The sequence below is a fragment of the Cylas formicarius genome, unplaced genomic scaffold (genome assembly GCF_029955315.1).
Source record: "Cylas formicarius isolate icCylForm1 unplaced genomic scaffold, icCylForm1.1 PGA_scaffold_9__14_contigs__length_23061073, whole genome shotgun sequence".
NCBI lineage: Eukaryota > Metazoa > Arthropoda > Insecta > Coleoptera > Brentidae > Cylas > Cylas formicarius.
This window is the reverse complement of record NW_026844365.1, coordinates 830,450-851,464: the sequence shown is the minus strand read 5'-3', so window position 1 is coordinate 851,464 and position 21,015 is coordinate 830,450. Positions and strand designations below refer to the sequence as shown.

General features: G+C 42.5%; 2 protein-coding genes across 5 annotated transcripts in view; both read left to right on the top strand.

The window, feature by feature from the left end:
* LOC132707102 (Krueppel-like factor 7) overlaps positions 1–10,048 on the top strand; it is a 252,230-nt gene extending 242,182 nt beyond the window's left edge. Inside the window, exon 4 of the mRNA XM_060678789.1 lies at positions 1,326–10,048. Coding sequence (XP_060534772.1) covers positions 1,326–1,501 — 176 coding nt within the window. The 3' untranslated portion in view covers positions 1,502–10,048. The remainder of the gene's footprint in view (positions 1–1,325) is intronic.
* Positions 10,049–11,857: 1,809 nt separating this feature from the next.
* Positions 11,858–20,664, top strand: LOC132706997 (longitudinals lacking protein, isoforms H/M/V-like). Of its 4 annotated transcripts, none has more exons than XM_060678603.1 (6): positions 11,859–12,351; positions 12,404–12,985; positions 13,066–13,177; positions 16,857–17,131; positions 17,184–17,372; positions 20,401–20,664. In XM_060678603.1, the coding sequence occupies exons 1-6, from the start codon at positions 12,181–12,183 to the stop codon at positions 20,662–20,664; spliced, it is 1,593 nt and encodes a 530-aa protein (XP_060534586.1). In that variant the 5' UTR covers positions 11,859–12,180. The 4 variants fall into 4 exon arrangements, with proteins under 4 accessions (XP_060534588.1, XP_060534586.1, XP_060534587.1 ...); XM_060678601.1 differs by having other exon boundaries at positions 11,860–12,351; positions 13,063–13,177; XM_060678605.1 differs by lacking the exons at positions 17,184–17,372; positions 20,401–20,664 and having other exon boundaries at positions 11,858–12,351; positions 14,091–16,863.
* Positions 20,665–21,015: the final 351 nt, after the last annotated feature.

Genomic DNA, 21,015 nt, shown 5'->3' with positions numbered 1-21,015 from the left:
CCATTGCAAATTTTAGAAGAAATACTACCTTTCTTTGGGAAAATAAGAAAACCTCGGAGGAGAGATGAAGAAAAAAAATACGGAGGAAATATGGAAAAATATAACCCCTCGGGAACACGTATTGACATGGCATCTCGATATCTATTTTGGTTAAAATGGGCGGTTTGGTTTGGGTACAAAACGCGTCGGACTTAAACGAGACATTCTGTATAATAATACCCGGCCCCTTACAGAGAGTTAATGTACCTACGATTGATATAGAAAAAACCACCAAAATAGTTTTCCACACCAGATTGTATAAAATGACGTAACCGTGCGCCACCACCACCCCGAAATCCGACCGCAAATTTCGCCATGCGTTTCGGCGGTAGTTTTCAATCACGACTCGCCGATGTGTACCGACCGACGTCGGCGTCGTCGTCATTTCTCTCACACACACAAACACACACTTTAACCCAAGTTTAATTAAATCTACGGGAAAGTTTAAACAAGGATCGGGACCCGCGGGGTGCGGGGGGAGGAAGGAGGCGATCGATCCATAACTCGTTTCGCGGTCCCTCCGCCACCCCCCGCGCGCGCAAGGAATCGGAAGAGATTTTTTTGTAATATTCAGCTACATAAAACAAAGGACATTTCGTGGAGAAATACAAAGAAAATAAGGGGAAATATTGGATGAATGAAAATATCCGATAGCTCTCAAAAACGTAACGAATATACCGGAACGCGCAAAGTGGCTCGCGACAGAGAATAATAAAGCTAACACTAGAGAGTAGGGAGTAAAAAAAAATTTTTTGTTTTTATCGTTCTGATTTTGGAATTTATAATTTTTATTATCAACGCGCATTGCATTTTAAACATGGAATGGAATGGAATTGAGGAAATATTTCGATAAAACGGGAATGTACGAGTAAATATTTAGGTAATACGGGTAAATATTTAGGGAAATAAGCAAAAATTTTGGTAATACGCGGAAATACGAGTAAATATTGGGGTAATATTGGGAAATATAGAGAAATATTTGCGTAATATGTAGATATGATTAAATGTCAGGGTAATATGAGGAAAAATGGGAAAATATAGGGAAATGCGAGGAAATATTTGGGTAATATGAGGAAATAAATATAGGAGGAAATACTGAAAAACATTCGGGTAATATGGGGAAATATAGGGAAATATTTATCTACAGTTTCCCTTTCGACAAAAACTGATAACAGTCAACAAATAACGCATTACTGTCACTTATTCAGGTAGAGTAAGCCTGTCGAAGGTTCAAAAGTAAAATGCAAACCACGATGCCAATAATCGTCCGTTTCCCTTCGTTGCAGGCGAGAAACCGTACAAGTGCTCGTGGGAGGGATGCGAGTGGCGTTTCGCGCGAAGCGACGAACTGACCCGACACTACCGCAAGCACACCGGCGCCAAACCGTTCAAGTGCCGCCACTGCGAGCGCTGCTTCAGCCGCTCGGATCACCTGGCGTTGCACATGAAGCGGCACACCTAAGGACGCCGTCGTCGTCGTCGCGGCGTCCGCCGCCGCCTCACTGCCAGTTACCGTTTTATATACTGTGTAAATATTTACTATACCCCGGCGTAAGGGACCGAACTTAGAAGACAGTGCGTGTAGTTTAGGACGTCGTCGTGTGGCGCGGGAAAAGAAAAAAGTGGCGGAGCGTGGTCTCTAGGGGCGCCCGCCCGCGCCACACTTCCGAGTGATGTTCAAATCCTGTGATCGAATGAGAAGTAAAGGGGCGAGTCCGGGGGCTCCTTTCGCCCCCGCCGCCCGTTCAAAACATACAAAAATTAAAACACTTACAGGGCGTTTTTTTATTTGTTTCCGAATATACTGTACGGTTTCGTCGTATATATATATATATATATATATATATATATATAGTGCGTAAGATATTATCGCTTCCCCGCTTCAGCGGGGAGCGGAGCGGACGAGGGCGCGCGGCTTTCGACGTCTCTCCCCCCGCCACCTCGCCCCCACGCCACCGGAAACGTGGGCGTTTTATTTTATTTTTATTATAATTTTTTATTTTTCCTCGTTTTTCTACGTAAGTTGACGTGTATCAAAATAGATTAGGAACGTCGTATCGTACGTGCAATGAGGTCGGGGGGCGGTAGCAACCGCCCCCCACCCGTCTATAGTTGGCAATTGAAATCAAAATATACGAGCGTAGATAAAATATACATTTATTATTATTATTATTATTGATTATCGTTATTGTTGCAAATCGGGAATCAAATTCCCATACGCGCGTTCGTTAACGGTAGTTCAAATGTACAAAGCGTAGGTCGCGCCTACCGAAACTGAAAGCCGGTATTCCTACGATTCGTTCGGCTGGTATGATATATAAGTCTCTATACCTCAGCAACCTGAAAGAGCTGAGAATGTTAAGGGGGAGCTTTCTACGAGAGGTACGTCGAAAAAACTTTGTCTCCTGTATTTTTGAAAAAATATATTAAACAAAGAAAATCTAGTCGGCTACTGTCACTTCTTAGGGCGTTTCCCATTTTTAGTTTCTACAGAAAATACGACTAATAACTATTTTTTAATTAATGGACCACTTTTTAATTAACTAGTCAAAAAATGTTTTAAATTACATCTTGCAACTGTAGAGTGTTAGCTATCATTATTTAATAATAAAATGTATTTATCAATCGTCAATTGACACAAAAAAATTCAACCGATCAATTCCCGAACCCTACTGGTGGACATAACGCACTACCCTTAATTTTAAACAAAGAACCAACTTCAAGTTAACAACTCATATAACAACCAAATTTATAATTTAACAACGACCAGAACGCATTCTAGTCTACTTGTTCAACTTGTCGAACGCAGTATAAAGTCTACGATATTTTTCGAAAAGAAATTTTAAATTTTTAAAAAAATATACGGGACTTTCCGTACGCAAAATCGATTTTTCGGTTGACAACAATGAAATTGTTACTCAAAAAACTATAATAATCAAACCATTAAACACCAACACCCTCTATAACCCTCAAACCGTAATAGATATCCACGTGTGGTTTTTGGCGTATTCAGAGTATTTAGCAACTAAAAATGGGTAACAAAATTCATTCAAACTTTTTGGAGATACAGGGTATTTAAGTATTAAAAAAAATGTTTTTTTCTTATTTTAGAACATATCTTCTAGATTTTACTTGATTAAGTACGAAGTATTAATGCCATATAAATAAACAAAACTATAGCATAGATAAGCGTGTTTTCGTTGAACCAGTGACGTTCGTGAGGCCGTTTTTGTTAGTTTGAAATTAAAAAAACGGCAACGATTCGTCGCATTTTTGCTAATCGCTATAGATACCACGATCAATTCTAAACGAAAATGGTCTTTCGAGAGAAAAAATTATTGCTTGCACACGCACCTAACTGGCGTACCACTTTTTTTATTATTTAATTTTAACTGTTTAAACAAAATACGGTTATATATGCTATACATTTGGCTTTCTCTCATAATAATACTAAGTTTCAGGATTTTTTTTAGAAACTTTAAAACTTTTTACTTATTTTTAACTGTCGAATACGCTGCCAATGTTTCGCCATTACAGGTAGCTCCTTTATTTTTATGGATACAAAGTTGCGGTTTTCACGAAACTAAAGTTGCTATCAATAAAATTTTTTGAAATTCGGACCGTCTTTTTTTGTAGACTATAAAATTAGTTTTCTTCTTACCGTTTCAAAAAGATATACGGAAAGCAAATAAATGACAATCTTCCAAAATAAATGTTTACTTTAGTAGAAAGCCACGAATACCAGTAATAAACAATTGAAAGTTAAATTTTGCTGACCAAGAACTACATCCCTTTTGAAGTTTTATAATAACGGTGAGTCGGCAACGTAAATATAACAAGACACAAAAAAAAAACGGTATTATTGAAAAAACAAAAGAACCCAGTTTTCAAATTGACGACCATTTTCTCCAAATGACGTTTGAAATTTTTCATAATTTTGAAATGAAATGAAACTGATTAGTATCAATCAAACGAAATACCAAAAGAACGGAAATAAGTCGACCCAAAAAATGGCCGACAATATTTGTTTTTGTTTGTTGTCATAAACAAACACCTTACTATAAAAGTGCGTACTATTATATATTTTTTAAATTGCGTTTTGCGGGACAAGTTATATAAGAGACAGTTTTCATATTTTCGATGGGTGATCTGAGCCTCGAAAGGCTATGAATATGAAAATTTTGGCGGCAACGTTAGTTTGACAAAAAAGTAATACACCGTCGCCAAAAACCTGAAAATGACAGTTTGTTGGTTACGCAGGAATACCCGCCTACGCTGATTTCGCGTTTCAATCTTCTGCTTTTTCGCGGTGCTTAGTGTTTTATATAGGAGAGAAATTGTTAGTAGTAATGACGTTAAGTTTGTCGCTCAGAATAATTTTATATATACTTATATACGATATATATATATTTATCTTTTTTTTTTGTTAAGATGCTTTTATTGCGTGTTATGGCGTTTTGGCGAGGGGGTGGGTTGGGGGGGGGGGGGTGGTGAAAATTCGCGACTGCCGCGCCCTCTTGTAGCCGAACAGGCGTAACACACTAGGCTTAGGTGTAATTATAATAATATTAATAATAATAATAATAATTAGCCAGTACGAATGTGTCAAAGTATTAACTAAAGACTGTGCGGGGGCCCGCGTCGCCCGGTAAATTTAAATAAGGTTTAGTTAAAAAGAAAACAAAAACGCGTTAAGCACAAATTGGAAAGGAGGGAGAGAGAGAGAGAGAGAGAGAGAGAGAGAGAGAGAGAGAGAGAGAGAGAGAGAGAGAGAGAGAGAGAGAGAGAGAGAGAGAGAGAGAGAGAGAGAGAGAGAGAGAGAGAGAGAGAGAGAGAGAGAGAGAGGGAGAGAGATAAACGCAAAAGTAGGCTATTTATATTTTTTCGAGAAAGTGACCTTGGAAGTTAAAATCAACAGTTTTTGAGACGTAAACAAAAAAAAATAATAATAATAAATAAATAAATAAAAGCAACGACTAAGAGCCCTGTACAAATAGTCTTAACTCGCCAGCCGCTGCATTTTCCTCTTAATACATATATGTATAATATATACATATAATACATTCATTAAATCTGTACGGTGCATTCCTGACGATGCATTCTCGGCATATACGGGGCGTGCGGCAAGTATCTTTTACGGAGCCGTTCGAAATACCGCCTTCTTTTCAAAATTACCGTGAAAAAAACTTCGTATGTCCCAAACGTTAAATTCTAATTAAATTTTGAGGTATAGTTTTCAGGAAAAAAAGTGTATATTACGTAAAAAACGACTTTTTCAGGTGCGCAACGCAATATTTTTTTAATTGAAAATATGAAATTAACTTCAAGAAAATGTCGAAAAATATTACTAAAAACAGTTGATCATTTTTCAAAATATATTGTGAGGTACAATAACAATGCAATGCGATGCGCGTGAAATCTGGCGTAACAGCTTTGTGAAATGTGTGAAATCGTTGTAATCTGTAAAATCCATGAATTTTTGGCGAACTCGTCAATAATTTCCAAAATTCTATGAAGAAAAAACTTATGCTTCAGCACGTCTCACAACATGGCCGAAGTGTGAGGGTTTCTTTATATTGATGTTATCAATGATTTTTTTTTATATTTTTCTTCAGTCTGTTCATGACTTCCAACTTATCCTCAACATCTGTACATCCACATTTGAAAAGTTTCCAGCTTGTTGAGAACCCGTAACATCGGACCATTCCCATTCTGAGCTCAATTTACTTTTATTCCTACTTCGATATTTTCTAAAACATCACGGAATATTGTCTCCGAGTATAAATTGAAAACCAACGGCGAGATGCTTTCAGTCATATTATTTCCTATTTTCACATTTGCCCTTTAACGCCAGTAGAGGTCGGCAATGATTCTCAAGTCCTCGTCATCAATTCTTGTTGTTTTTAGTATTCGAATCATTTTTTCGTGTTGTACTCGGCACAAGTTTTTATTTGTACTTGTGCTTTGTGTTTTTATGTGTTTTTTACTGAATCTAAGGCTACGTCATCATCGCTCTCTTCTTCTGGATATTCAATCTGAATTTCTTCAATGTTTCTGATGTGCCTGAAGCATATTACGGCCACTTTATAATGAAACAAAAAAAACTTTGGCTCGAGGATTTAAATACGAATTGAGGGCCTGAAACGTTACATAATATCTTACGTCTTGGAACAATGACGATACTAAAGTAAGAAAATGGGTGCGAAATAAACATTCGTAGAGACCTGTAATTATATCAGAAAAAAGCACACATTTGAGACATTTAATGATATTAGGCGACTTTCCTCTACCGTAAATAAAATTCCTATTTTATTTAAATTTAACCAATCTTACGCCATGGAAATATGATGACACTAAAGTAGTAAGGTTAAAGGTGAAGGTTAAAAAGTGGTCTTAAGAAACATAATGGCATTAAGTAAAGAAATTAATGTGCAATATGCAGAAGTTTCTTTTTTCAAAAATTAATAATAAAAAAGTTTACTGGTAGAAGCAAAAGATTTTTGAAGTTTCGGGCACACGTTCGTACGAAGTTTTTCTCTTAAAATAAGCTCAGCTTCGGTATCGAAACGTCATTAGGGAACGCCCTGCATATACGCTCGGCCCGCGAGTTACTTACAGCGCGCCCCGTACACTTTCCGCTGTATCCACTTTCCCGACCGCGCGAGCGCGAACGGTCTGCATGTCTACCCGATTTGTGAGTGAGAAATCCCTTCCGACAAAGCGACTAGGTTACGGTTTTTTCATTATTATAATTTTTTTTAATAAACGCTAGCCCGATGACGTCTAGAATCGTTGGCAGAGAGACTCGCATCGGGGAAATTTCGTAACGCCCGGCAACACCGCGACACGATGTACCGGGATCTCGATAGAACGTGAAAAGTTCCTATAATTTTATGCCCTAGGAAGAAATGGACGCCACTGGGAATTGTTATTAAAAAATTTACCCAAAGTTTCAATAATTTATTAAAAATGAAACATTAATTCGTCGTTTTTTTTTTTTCTCAAAAACAGTCGATTCTTGGATACCTTTTTATCAATTAAAGGCCCGAACTAACCAAAAATATTAAAAAAGTTATGCCTTTTTGTTTACAACTTCTTCCGTCCCCAACAAACTAAAAAACAAGCTAAGTATGTATTAAAAAGGGAATTCACTTGCCTCAAAAGAATACATTAGCTCCAAAAACCATATAATTCAAAACAATGCACCACTTTACTGACCCGATGCACAAACAAAACTGAGTACGTATTGACGATACGAAGTATCTTTATTACATAAAAGATAAGTCTTACTTTTGAAAAATACCATCAATTACGTATAAAGTTGCTCGAAATAACCCAATACGTACGAAAAAAATACAAAAATGCATTTCAATCATAATCATGTACAATGTGTCCAAATTTTCATTGTGCATCTCCTTTATCGTTAAAGTTAACGTGTAGCTGCTAGGATGATTTATGCGAAGGCGAACGCTGCCCCGGATGGCCGTTTTTTTTACGTACCATCCAGTGGCGTAGTCGGTTTTCGACGGAAACTCGCAAATTTTGATATACAAACAACAAAACTTGTGTTTTTTATGAAACCCGCTACATATGTTTTAAGTAAGTAATTTTACTAGGTTGATTTTTTTACAAATTAGTTCCCATCGAAAAGGATGTCCGCTTTTTGCTTCATTTTAAAAGATAACTTTTTGCAATCCAACAAAAAGAACAATTAAAAGATATACATATAAAAAAAGCACAAATTTGTGAGCTTCAGACGGAAACTGATTTTCACTTTTCACCTTTTCCAAAATCACCCTGTAGACGCAGTAAAACGATAAAAAAATGCGACGGGATTGAATCGATTTTTTTCTAATTTACCTTTCAAGTGCCATATACGTGAAGAAAAAAATGGAATTGATAAAACGACAAACGTTCCGGTCTCTCTGCCTCCGGGTTTGGCGTCGTCGACGTACGCGACGTACCTCATCCGCACCGACTGCGCCGTTTATCTCGCGGACCGCGGTCGCCCGCGCGCGTCTAACGTCAGCGAAATTATTATAAATCACTAGAAAAATGAATCCTAGTCGAATAAACCCTAGCTGAATCGAGATTATTGTTGATTGTATCTAAAAAAAAATGTAACCCCTAAATAATTAAACGAAAAAAAAAACGTAGTACATATACGAGGTTATGTTCGGAACGCAGCCCGCTCGGTACTATCCTATAAATAAATGTCGGTGTTTATCGTTAAATGTGTTTAGGTTTACGTTGTCGATGACAGAAACGGCAGTTCCAAGGAAAAAAATACGCGCGGACCGGTTACGTCACAAAAAACCCACCCTTCCCCCGTCCCTGCCCTTTCCACCGCCGCAATCGCGTTGTCCGTATTCCGAAGTGAACAAATTATGAATTAGTATTTTTTTTTTTGTACGCGAAATGATGATATTAAGACTGCGTAATTTAATGGAAACCATATTGTATAAATGTGTAAAATTCTAGTGATTTAAGATGATGCCGTTCGGTGTTTCTTTTTCGGTGGATTTTTGTTAGACAAAGCCCGAAGCGCGATCGGATTCCTATTCGCCGCCGGACCGTCGCTTTTTATAAATCCAAGTTATAAATACAACGTCGTACTGTTTGGGTCGAACAAGCTGTTATTTTAATTGTAGAACAAGTCGGTACAACGCGTGAACAGCTCGTATTGATAATATCAAATATGCAGCCAAGCTAAAATAATGTTTGTAAGAACGTAGTAACATTATTTATAGAACAAATTTATAAATTCAACTTTTTTCCAAGGATAATCTATAAATAAGTAATAAAACACGTTGATTTTAAGATTAGGCGCGGTACGGCGAGTTGTTCTTATAAAAACAAGGCGTATTCAAAACAGAGATGCATATAATCCATTTATTCGTACCAGACACTAAAATTTAAGACGTCGGAATTATAACTGCTTCAAAGTATAAAACGCACTCTAGCGACTTGTATTTATAACAATAACGCTAACTGCACAAATATCAGAGCATGTTACAAAGTATGAGACGAACTTATACAGCACACTCATTCATAACAGAAATGAATACTTACGAAAAGTTATAAAATAATCAAATTTCTAAGAAACACATTCGCATGTATGATACGCGCTGTGGCGACTTGTTCTTATAAAAACGCCTTTTACCGACTTGTACTTATAAAATCAACGCGCATTGTTGAAATAACGAATAACGTCTTCGTCCAAGAGTCGATCTACAGGAACTACAACGTAAAAAACGCGCTCTTGCGACTTGTATTTATAAAAACCACGCGAACTGCTCGAATAACGAGAATTGATGTACACAGACCACAAAAACGTCAGCGTCACTGGTTGTTACAACGTGCGAGACGCGCTCCGGCGACTTGTATTTATAAAAACGCGACTGGCCCGAAAACAGGTAGGATTCCCGGCGCACAATCAAACTTCCGCAATAACTTCTTACCCCACCGCGCGATTCTTCCACCCTCCGTTTGTAATCATAGCAATTATCGTATTGCGAAATTGTGTTGATGTTGCAGAACCCCCCCCCCCCCCTTCTAATAGCGATTCCAATCTTTGTACGCGTAGGTTAGTGTCTTTTTCTTAAAAACAACAACAAAAAAAACTTTTGTAATTTTTAATATGATAATGGTGATAAATTTTAGTATGTAAATAATTTATTCGACGCTGGAAAAAATTAATAAAAAAAAGAAAAAACGAAACGGTCGAAAAAAATTGAAAAAATCTTTATGTAAACTCTATATTAAAAAAATATATACATATGATCGTCCGGCCCCGGCGGGTGGGTCGTTTTAACAAATTATATTTAATATATTTCTGTTTTATTGTGAATTTATTATTATATATAAATAAATATATATATACTGAATGTTCGGCCCGTCGACGGTCGTGAATGAGCGAATGCGTGAAAGAACAAGAGTCCGAGAGAGAGAAAGGGAGATTCGTACGCTACAGCTTGTATTTCCGCTCAGTGCAAAAAATAAACGTACGTTCCTGTTAAAATTAATCGATGGTTTCATTCGCTCGACCCCCTCTTCCTCTCTCCCCCCCCCCCCACATCTTTAGTGGTGGGGCTTCCCCCGGATCGGAGGTAAAAGTTTTCCGGCTAATCGTCCAATTTACAAATCTAATACTCGTCGCGCGGCGGTGGCCGAACAAAGTGCCCGCCCCCCGGCCGCCCCCGAACAAATGGAATAAATTTGCCGGTATTGTTTGCGCAATTTTGCCCGGAACTAGTTTTCGACCGTCTCTCGCAATTCCGGGGACCGTCGTCCGTATTCGATTAAGGGCGGGTGGGGGTGCGGCGGCCCCCGCTTGGATGTTAAGAGTCCGCCGCCGCCGCCGCGACGCTCAGGGGCGGTAGTAGATTTTTTTTTGCCTCTCGAAACGTGTCTTATTTAAGGCAAGCATAAAAAAAAACTTTTTTACTCTATTATGACCCTTCACTGATAGATAAAATCTTAACTAAGAAATAATTTCAAATAACTGTTTTGTTAACTTTGTTAAAAAAAAAAGTTACGAAGTACCTATAAAAAAATCACTAACTGTGATTTAGGTTGTCGTTCTTAATCAAAAATATATTTTCTTAAAATTAGCCCTAGACCTCGTTAAATGTTGAGAGAAACGAGTTTTGTGTGAGGAAATCGCTGTTTACAAAAAAAAAGTCGCACAAAATTCAGGTTAGTCGGTGAAATATAGAGGCATGCGCGGAATTTTTATCGCAGTCGGGCCACCTAAGATCTAATAGGATACGTGTTACACCATATAACTATTACAGATAAAAATCTTCCTGACGCCGCCGCCAGAGAGAGCATCGGGCGAATACAGCGCCATCTTGTTAACGCATTATAACGACTTTTTGAAATATATCGTCGTAATATGAGCAAGTTAAAGTGGATATTCGCGTCGACTGAATTTTCAACAAACATCACAAAGAAAATTACGCAAAGAATCGACATTTTACAACCGCGATTCCTAATTTCGCTCACCTCGAACCCGTGGGGCGCCAATCCCGTCGATATCACCGATCGATATCTCCTAGCCGGCGGCACCGTCGTACCCGGGGACAGTCGAAGATTTTTCACGCAAAGCACACGGGCGACATTTCCACCGCAAAAACGCCACTTTAGCCCGATTTCCCACACAAAACGCGAAACAACTCGCAAAAACCGTTGACATGCCGACGTCCACAAAGCGTACTAAAGATGGCACCACCTATCGCGCAAAGCCACCTATTTTTGCGCGACAGCAAGATCGCTTCTTATTATAACTCCTACACATTTTCAGAATTTAATGACGTTGGCGCGAGGATTCAAGGGATTACAAAGCGGATCCCTTTTTCCGCGGCCGTCGTAGATAAAACATCGCTGCGAAACCGTTCCCCGTAGATTAATCACACGCGTTTAGTCAACGTCACCGGTTTATACATCACCCGGGGAGGGCTTAGCTCGCTCCGTGTTTTAAAGCCCCGACGACCGAGGAAAAAAAAAGGAGGAATGTCGCCGTTAAAACCTTCCCGGCGGGTTTTTTCGCCGAAACGTCGGGGCGTTTATCCGCGAGAAATGCGCGTCCATTAATTTCGTTTTTATCCCCGGCAGGCGGTGACGTCACGCGGAAACTGCGACGTTTCTCGCCCATATCCTAGTTAAATATTATCGGGTACGTGTCTAATATGTCGCCAAATTGTTGAGACGTAAACATAATCGGTTATTCGTATTTTCCGTTTATGCCAATACAATCGCGTGTGCGGGCAACCAGATATACGCCGGGCGCGGGCGCCCTCTATCGCTGCCGCCGAACCCGTAAACAAAATACCTATTACGTCACTGATATAAAAAGAAGATGGAGCGTTTTGTTTTCGCGAGCCAGAAGTCTTACGCGGCGAAAAATAAGTTGTCGCGCGCTGTGCCCGCTCCCGTCGCGTCGTAAATCGTTTTTTTCGGGCGGATCGCGATCCTAGCCTGACGAATTCGCGGTCCGACATTAATGTCATTGCGTGTCTCGGCATTTTCAAGGTTAAAAGCCTCCGCGAAGATATCGATTGCACATAGATGGTCCCAGGTGCCCGCCGGATCTTCCCGTAGCTGTGATTTGCGATCTGCGGGTACTCACCACACGCCGGGATGACGATGCAGCAGTACTGCCTCCGCTGGAACAACCACCAGCCCAACTTTATATCTGTCTTCTCTAGTCTGTTGAACAGTGAATCTCTCGTGGATGTTACGCTCGCCGCCGAAGGGAAACACCTTCAGGCGCACAAGGTGGTGCTTTCCGCTTGTAGCTCGTATTTTCAGGTGAGTCGCCACGCAATTAGGACTCATAGGTCAAACTCTGGGTTGTTTTTAGTCCCTGTTTACCGTAAACCCGTGCCAGCACCCGATCGTGATACTGAAAGACGTGAAATTCGTCGACCTGAAGACGATGGTCGACTTTATGTACTACGGCGAGGTGAACGTGAGCCAGGAACAGTTGCCGTACATCCTGAAGACGGCCGAGATGTTGAAAATCAAAGGCCTGGCCGAGATACCGGTCGATCAAACCCTTCAGAAGACCCACGGCGCGCCGGTCGAGAAGGCCGAGCTCCTCACCCCGGGCGATTCAAACTGGAGCTCAGACGGTATGCTCGCGCAGTCCTCGACGCCGTCGCCCTGTCCCCTGTCGCCCGCGAGTCGCAGGAAAAGGCTAAGGAAATCGTCCACCGGCTCTGGGTCCGGCTCGACGGAACGCCCAATAGAAGAGCAACCTGCTGACGTGATGAACGTCAACGTACTCAGCTCGGTAATCAAATCAGATCCAGGCAGTTACTCGTCGGACAACTGCGGCGCCCTGGGGCTCAAAACCAAGCAGCACAGCAGCGACTCGGAACAACTGCAGAGGGGCAGCTCCCACGAGAGCGTGGAGGGCGAGACCCTCCATCAAATCTCGCTGGTAAACTAGCACCTGCAAGTTGTTTTTTTCACGTTGAAAAGGGTTGGCTCGGTGTGTAAGGGGGGGTTTTCTTTCAGCAGGTGCCCCAGCAGCACCAGCAGCAGCCAGACATGACGACGATGCCCCACGGCATGAACGCTTCGTCGTCGGTCGACATTTCGGGGGGCGGAGCGCCGCAGACCTCGGTCGCAGGTGAGTTGCAAGGTGTTTCGAGCGAAGGCTAAGGTTCAACGGCGCCCACGGAGACGCTCTGCGGGTGAATAAACGGACGGCGTGATTCCCCCCCCGACACTTTTTCCTCCCGTTTTTTTGTCGCAACCCTTCGGCGTAGTTGGAAGCTGAGCTCAATGCGTCAAAACTACACGACTGTACGTTTGACCCATTCGACCGGAAGCCCCGGTAAACCGCGCCCCTAACTCAATTTGACCCACATCGCGAACGATATAGGTATAAATTGCGTTTCATTCTCGATATTTAGTCGATTTTCTGTTCAGTTCTTTTGACCTACCTTGTTTCGATGTGAACGGTGGAAGTGTGATTTGTCCTCCAATCGTGATTTTCTATTCAGTACGTTTGACCTACCCGACGACGTTATTCTAGGTTCCGGTAAACCTGGCGCGCGCCTACCTCAACATTCTCTTCAGTACATTCGACCTACTGCGATAATTTTAGAGCTTTAATTTGCGCTCGAATTTCGATTTTCTCATCACGACCCGCGATCCAGTGGAGATTTCGAACTATCTCGATTTCTTCTTCGGTATATTAGACATACCCGACAACGTGGCTCTAGGTTCCGGTAAACCTCAGCTTTCTTTTTAGTACATTCGAACTATTGCGACAATTTCAGGGCTTTAATTTGCGTTTCGATTTCGATTTTCTCATCAGGACTCTTGATCCAGTGGAGATTTCGAACCATCTCGATTTCTTCTTCGGTACATTTGTCCTACCCGACGTAGCCGCGTTTGCAGGCGCCCCGCGCTTGTCTTCATCCCCATTTCCGCGTCTAGTCCGTCATTCACCAGTGTCGTTGAGCTTGTAGCCTTTGTTCTCTCCCCGCCCTCCGCCCCGCCCCCGCGCTGACCGCCGTCCGTTTTTCGCCTTGCAGGCATCCAGTGGAACATCGTCGAGCAGCAGCAACAGCCACAGCAGGGTTACGCGGGGCATTTCAACGCGTGCCCGCCGCCCGAATCGGCCGCCCCCGCAGCGCCGCCCGACCCTCCGTTTAACCCCGACCCGGCGCAGGGTTACGTCGGTCAGGGGGGCGGTGGCGGCGGTGGTCCCGCGCCGATGACGCAACAAAAGCGCAAGCGCAGCGTCAACCCCCAAGCGGACGAGAATTTCATAAGGGCGCTGGAGGCGGTCCGGTTCGGCGGCATCGGGTTCTGCAAGGCGGCGCGGATGTACGGCGTGAACAATCGCACCCTGTGGCTCGAGTACAAGAAACGGGGCTACCCGAATTTCCGGCTGAGCATAAAGAATCGGAAACAGGAGGTGGCGGCGGCGTCGGGCGCCACCCCCGGTCCCGCCCAAGCGGAACCCGCGGCGTACGAGACGAAATCCCACACGGGAGGGTTCGGCGACGGGAAAACGGCCGCGGGGAGCGGCGGCGGCGGCGAGCAGATATTGTGCACGAGCCACCCGGTAGCGCTGATCAGCAGCAACTACTTCGAGGGCAAGCACGTGGATGTGGGACCGATGATGCAGCGGCCCAAGTGGGACCCGGGACTCGTTAACCCGTCCGCGGCCGGCATCAATTTCCACAATATCACGTTCGAGCATATGTGAAGCTCCGGGCGGCGCGAGGGGCGCGGCTCATAGACCGACCCGCGGTCCCGCCCATATCAGACCCCGGGGTTTCGCGCGTTTGGCCTACCGGCCGTCGCTCGCCCGCCGCCGTCCCCGTTCGTTTGAACTACTTTACCTTTTTTGAGGGTCGGAGCGTCGCGCTGCGGGCGAATCGCTTAATCTAGCACCCGAAATGACAATGTCAATTGATGAATATGAAGATAAGGGTATATTTTGTGCTGAAAATAAGAAAATAAAAGCTAAAATGGAAATTGTCCGCACTGAAACGTGAACCAAAAAATTTGCGACTAGTAAAGTCAGTAAAAACCGTTAAAGGTAACAAATTTTTCCTTTCCGTTTCACTCCTCCTTCCTCCTCAGGAATGTCAGATCTCTAATGCGTTATCTTTTATTCTTGTGAGTGCTTTTTTTTTTGTTCCCCTTCCTCTTCTTTGTAATTTGCCGAACAAGAGGCGAACTGAATTTGGTTAGTTTGGATATTTCCTATGGTTGACAGACTTTTCTTTTTTACTCCATGGTTACTAAGGGAATGTCATGTGTCTTACATAAATTTTGATTCTTCTTCGTGGCTCTCTTATGTATTTTTGTGGGTGCTTTGTTATTTCTTCTTCGTCATTTGAGGAAGAAGCGGAACTGAAGTTGATTGTCATTTAGCACTACATTTCTATACCTTGCTGTTTCACTCCTTGGTTAGTTTACTAAGGGGATACGTAATATATCATTTGATATTGTGGTTGGCTTCTTCTTCTTTCTTCTCGTCTTCCTTCGCCATTTGGTGAAGTCATTTAGAACTAGATTACTAATAAATTCTTACTTTCTTTTTCACCCCGTGGTTATTAAAGGGATATCTGAAATCTCAGATACAGCTTTTTTATTATTTTTTGTGGCTTTCTTATTTATTCTTGTGGGTGCTTTATTTTTTGCCCCACTTCGTGTTCTTCGTCATTTGAGGAGCGGTTATCTATAGATAAAAAAAATAATACTTTCTGTTTCACTCGTTGGTTCGTTTACTAAGGTGATATACAGCATTTTATATTCCCCTAATCTTCTTCGCCATTTGATGATGAAGAATAGGAGTGAACTTGACTGTCCCTTGGTTACTAAGGGTATATCTAGGATCTCCGGTTCAGCATTTTCTATTCACCGTTGTGGCTCTTCATTTTTGTGAGCCCTTTGTTATTTTTTTATGTCGCCCTTCTTCTTCTTCTACGCCGTGCCGTGAGGAAGAAACCAATTTCATTTTATGTGAGCTTGTGGGTCTTTGAATTAGCTGGGCTAGTTAACAATAACAGTATATAGCATTTAAGGGGTAATATTCTCCGATTAAAACTAAATACTACTATTTTGAAGTCTTTAATAATGGTGAAATTATTATATTATCATTGTTATACAGTGTGGCTCAAACTGGATATTTGGGTATTTATAATCTATAGAAACATCAGCTAAATGGATGCAAATTTGCCACACTACACTGCTGAGGAATGTAAATATTAAAATTTACAATTAAAAAGATGAGGAAATCAAAGTGTGATTAATTATACAGAGATGATCTGATCTTATCTCGACCAAATGGTTTTCTAATACAATCAAGTCTTAGCTGGAGCTGTTTATGTGACCGCATTTGAATGACTGGAGACAAAAATTATATTTTCGGACATGCAATTTTAATAACAAAATTATAAAATAGAAGAATTTTTGTACTGAAATGAAATAAATTATTGTACGGAAATCTTGAAAAAAAATTATACTGACGTCATTTGACCACGAAAATTTGATTAGCTGGCCATTATTTTTAATTTTGAGGTCCCATTTCAGACTTTTGTCCGCAGCGCGCCGGTACGATAGACCTACCGCGTCGCGTCCGCCATTGCATTTTTTCTATCGCCTCGTTACCGTTGATTATAATTTTTTAATATAAATTTCTATATATATATATACACACACTGACCCACACATTTATATGTTGTATAATTTTTTTGTGAACCCGAAAGCCAATAATAAACATCTAGCGTGAATCGTAGCGTCTTTCCGTAGCCTCCTAAACCTCGTTCTCGGTTCTTAATTAGATAAACCGGTCGACCAACTTCCGATGGGCACGAAACGGGGGCGGTTCCTGATGCGGCAGCGCAGGATCAAGCGCGAGAGCGATTCGGGTCAGGCGTCCGACCTGGAGCCCGCCCCCACGCTCCACTACCTCAGCGTGCCGCCGGCTAGGGTCGAGCGGCAGCATTCCGACCCGTTACCGTCGATATCGCCGCCGCCCGGCAACCTGCTCGCCGTCCCGGGGGCGGTCCTCGTCAAACAGCACTCCCACCCCTTGCTCCCGAGCCAGGTGCAGCCGGTAAGTGGGCGCGCTCCGGGGGCGGCCGGTTTTTCCCACTCTTAAATTTCAGCCGCCGTCGCCGCCACTTCACCTGGTGTCGCACGCAGCCGACACCGCCGAAAGGGCGGTCAGCCCGGTGGTGGTGGTGTCCGACCCCTACGTCCAGGACCTGTCGAGGTCGGATTCGGCCGAGGTCGCGCCGACCTCTATCCTCAGGGTGCGCACCGACGAGCTGAAGCGGAGCTCCTCGTCGCCGCAGGTACGAACGAACTACTCGCCAGCCATTTTTGGCACTTGTCGCGCGATTCTTCGACCGCAGCCCACTCGGGGGCGGGCCGATCTAGGTAGTCGGCGGCACCGCTCGCGTACAGGTCGTACACGGGCGGGGTGGCCCGGAAAAGCGGCTTCCTGTGGGCCTCCAGGAGGCGCCGGAGGCCGCCGGCGTCGGTACTGCTCTGGCTCGACGTTTCGTCCCTTATAGACACCGCGTCTTCATCGTTGACGCACGCGCCGGGCTTCCAAAACGGACCTCCGTCCTCGCCGTCTAAGACACGCTCGACCTCGTCCACGAAAAGCGACCTCAGAGGTGTTTCTCGCCTCGTCGCGTTCAACGTTCGCCGGAAATCGTCGGTAAACGCGGAGGCGGTCCCCTTGTCCGCCTCGTTCTTGCTCAGGTGGCACTCGTCGACGCTACCGTCCGAGCCGCTATCGAATTCCAACGTTTCTACCGATTCGAGCAGGTTTTCGACGCGTCTACGGTCCATTTCGGACGTGCGATCGATCAAACACCGCGGTATCGATCCGCGACGGGAGTAGTTCAAATGACCCGAAACGATTTTGAAGTTTGTGAAACTGTGCCGGTTTTTCGAGGCGATTTTAGTTTTTGAGCTCAAGCTTTTATACAAACTTTTTGTGTTAGAAACAAAGTCAGGGATCACGGATGTTAGGTATGGTCTGTTCATAGATATAAGAAGGTGACCAATTGCTTTTGAATGGGATTATACAATGCAACAAAATTATTACCTAAAGTTTCGGAATTTAAATTCAGGTAAAATTGTGGTCCGTAATAGAAAACAATTTTATACCTACCTATGTTTAATATTCTTTGGTTTAAGATTATTAGTAATCATTCTTATTTCGTGTGTAATACAGCGTGTGTTGAATCGTGTACGAATTATGCAAAATATGAAATCTGACATTTTCTCGAGTGTAGATGAAAGTGATCCAAGAGATAATACGGCGTACAATTTACCAGTTATACGAGGGACAAAGCCTGCCTACATTAGATATCTTAATTAGGAGGCTTGAAAAAGATGAAACCGGTGTTAAGTGCGGCAGAACTACCTTATGGAAGGCGAGTTTTAATGGAATCTTTTAGAATTTGAAAATGGCTGCTGGAATATCTAGAAATAATTAGGATTTACCGAGAATAACAAAGGCCAATTATTTACTAGGATGAAACTTGGTTCGATACGTATGATACCCCGGAAAAGGGTCGGGTTGACTCAACTGATAAGTGTAAAACAAACGCTCCATCAAAAAAAAAAGTAAAAGAATAACTATTTTGCATGCTGGCTCTAAAGATTGGATGGATTCCAAATGGACTCTGCGAAAAATATCAATCGTCGCACCATCGCTGATTTATTTGAAAGTTGGTTTAAAAACAAACTAGTTCCAAACATGCTTCCTAATAGCGTCATTGTAATGGACAATGCAAGATATCACAGTGGACAGATGACAAAAAGCCCTTCCTCATGTGACACAAAAGCAACAATCCAAAACTACATGTATAATTTAATAATAATTTAAGTAGGTAATAAAAATAATTTGTAATTTTATTTTAGATTCAAACATAAATACATAAATAAATAAATAAATATTGTTTAGTATCTTTCCTAACAAAACCCGAAGTAATTAAATTCTAAGCAAAGTACTTCATTCTTCCAGCTTGCCCGGGTCTTTCCTTAATTCGTATCAATTAGTCACTTTCTTGAACAGACTTTAGATGCGCAATTTGTTAATTAATCGTCGCTCCCAGCATTTTGGTGTGTTCTAACTACGAGTAGATCAAATGACCCGAAGAATTAACAGCAATCTATGATACAAACTAACTTTACTCAATGACTAGACATCGAATTTTATCGATTCATCAGTTGTTGGAGCTACAGCACTTAAGACAGCTTTTTCGACTACAGTTTTGAGAGGTTTTTGAGGCGACGCTTCAGAGAGGGATTTGGATGTTGGTTAACACGCACTCCCGATAATTGGACCTTCTCTCGAGTAGATCAAATTACCCTACGCAGTTTTCACTTTCTGTTATACGAACTAATGTTATAATCCATCATCAGTTTTTTTAGAGGAATTTTTAGGGCTTGAACTTTTAAGGTTTGAACTCGAGCTTTTAAAGCAGCTTTAATAGTAACAATGTAAGGGGTCCGGATATTACATAGAATCGCAATTTGTCAGCAAACCCCCGATAACTGGACGTTCCCTAACAACGAGTAGGTCAAATGACCCGAAGCAATAACAGCGGGATTCGCGACTTTCGTTCCTCTATACGAACTAATATTGGTAGCAAGAACTGACTGCGCAGAAGTCTTAAGTTCTTAAGCTTTATCAGTTTTTGGACTGACATTAAGTGGGTTGAACTTTATGAAGCTTTATCAGTGTTGTAGAGGGGCTTTTCAAACTTGAGCTTTTATAGGGGCTTTTAGTGCTAGAGACAATGTGGACGTTTCTTAAAAACGAATAGTTCGAATAACCCGAACAATGGCGGGATTGGTTTTCATCGAACTGTGAATACAGAAAACTAAGTACGCAGAAGATGAGCTTTTCAGCTAAAGCTGTTGGAACTGCGATCGTTAGAGCTACAGTTTTTAAAGCTGGTGTCGTGTAGGGCAGCTTCTTGAGCTCTAGCTTTTGTAAGAAACTCTCGACAACTGGGCTTGCTCTAATAAGTAGACCAAATGACCGTAAGACACAACGGTAATGCACTTGCTCTGTGATACGAACTAATGTTAGCAAAAGGGCTTAGGAGCGGCTCGTTTTATTAAGTAGGTCGAATTTTATGAAGCTTTATGTGTTTTCTTAGTGGTGTTTTTAGAACACGAGGCTCTTGGACTAAAGCTTTTAGGGGAGCTGTTTGAGGATTATTTTTAAAGTAAGAGAGAGAAAAGTTAGAGGTCCGGATGTTACTTGGAAACGTAAAATATTGATTTTACCGGCATTCCTCGTAACGGAGCGTGCTGTAACGAACAGTAGTTCAAATGACTATGTGTTTTTCTCAGAGCGGCACCCGTTCGAGCCACTGCCCGGTGATAAGACCGGGCCCCGCCCTCGGCTGCAACTACTGCTGGAATACGGTGGACACCCACGGGCGTATACTGCGACGGAAGACCAAGTACCATTGTCCGGAGTGCCAGACGAACCTGTGCATCGTGCCGTGTTTCCAGGAATACCACGAGCGGCACGCGGGCGGCTCCACGCAAACCGACCCCATCGCGCTCACCACGTCTGTTATGAAGATGTTCCCGAAGACGAGCAGCATGTAAACCAACACATACACACATACTCACATCGATCCACGGGTTGTGATATATGTTAGGGACCCTCTCGCCGGGAGGAGGGGTCCCGATTTGTTGAGAAATTTTTGTAGTAGTTCAAACGACCCGGCGCACAAATCCCGTTGTTGACGGGCACGGAAGCCCGTCTTTGTAACTTGTACCGCGATATTTAAACTTTGTGATAACGGAGGAAAAAAAATTGTCGAGCGGGGCGGTGCCGCCGCCGCCCCCCATCCCAGATCCCTGTCTAGAATTAATTGTGCCCGAGCTGTCTTTTTACTTAACCCGCGGCTTTAAATGGCGTTAGGTGTCTATATTTTTGAAACGGATGGTGATTCG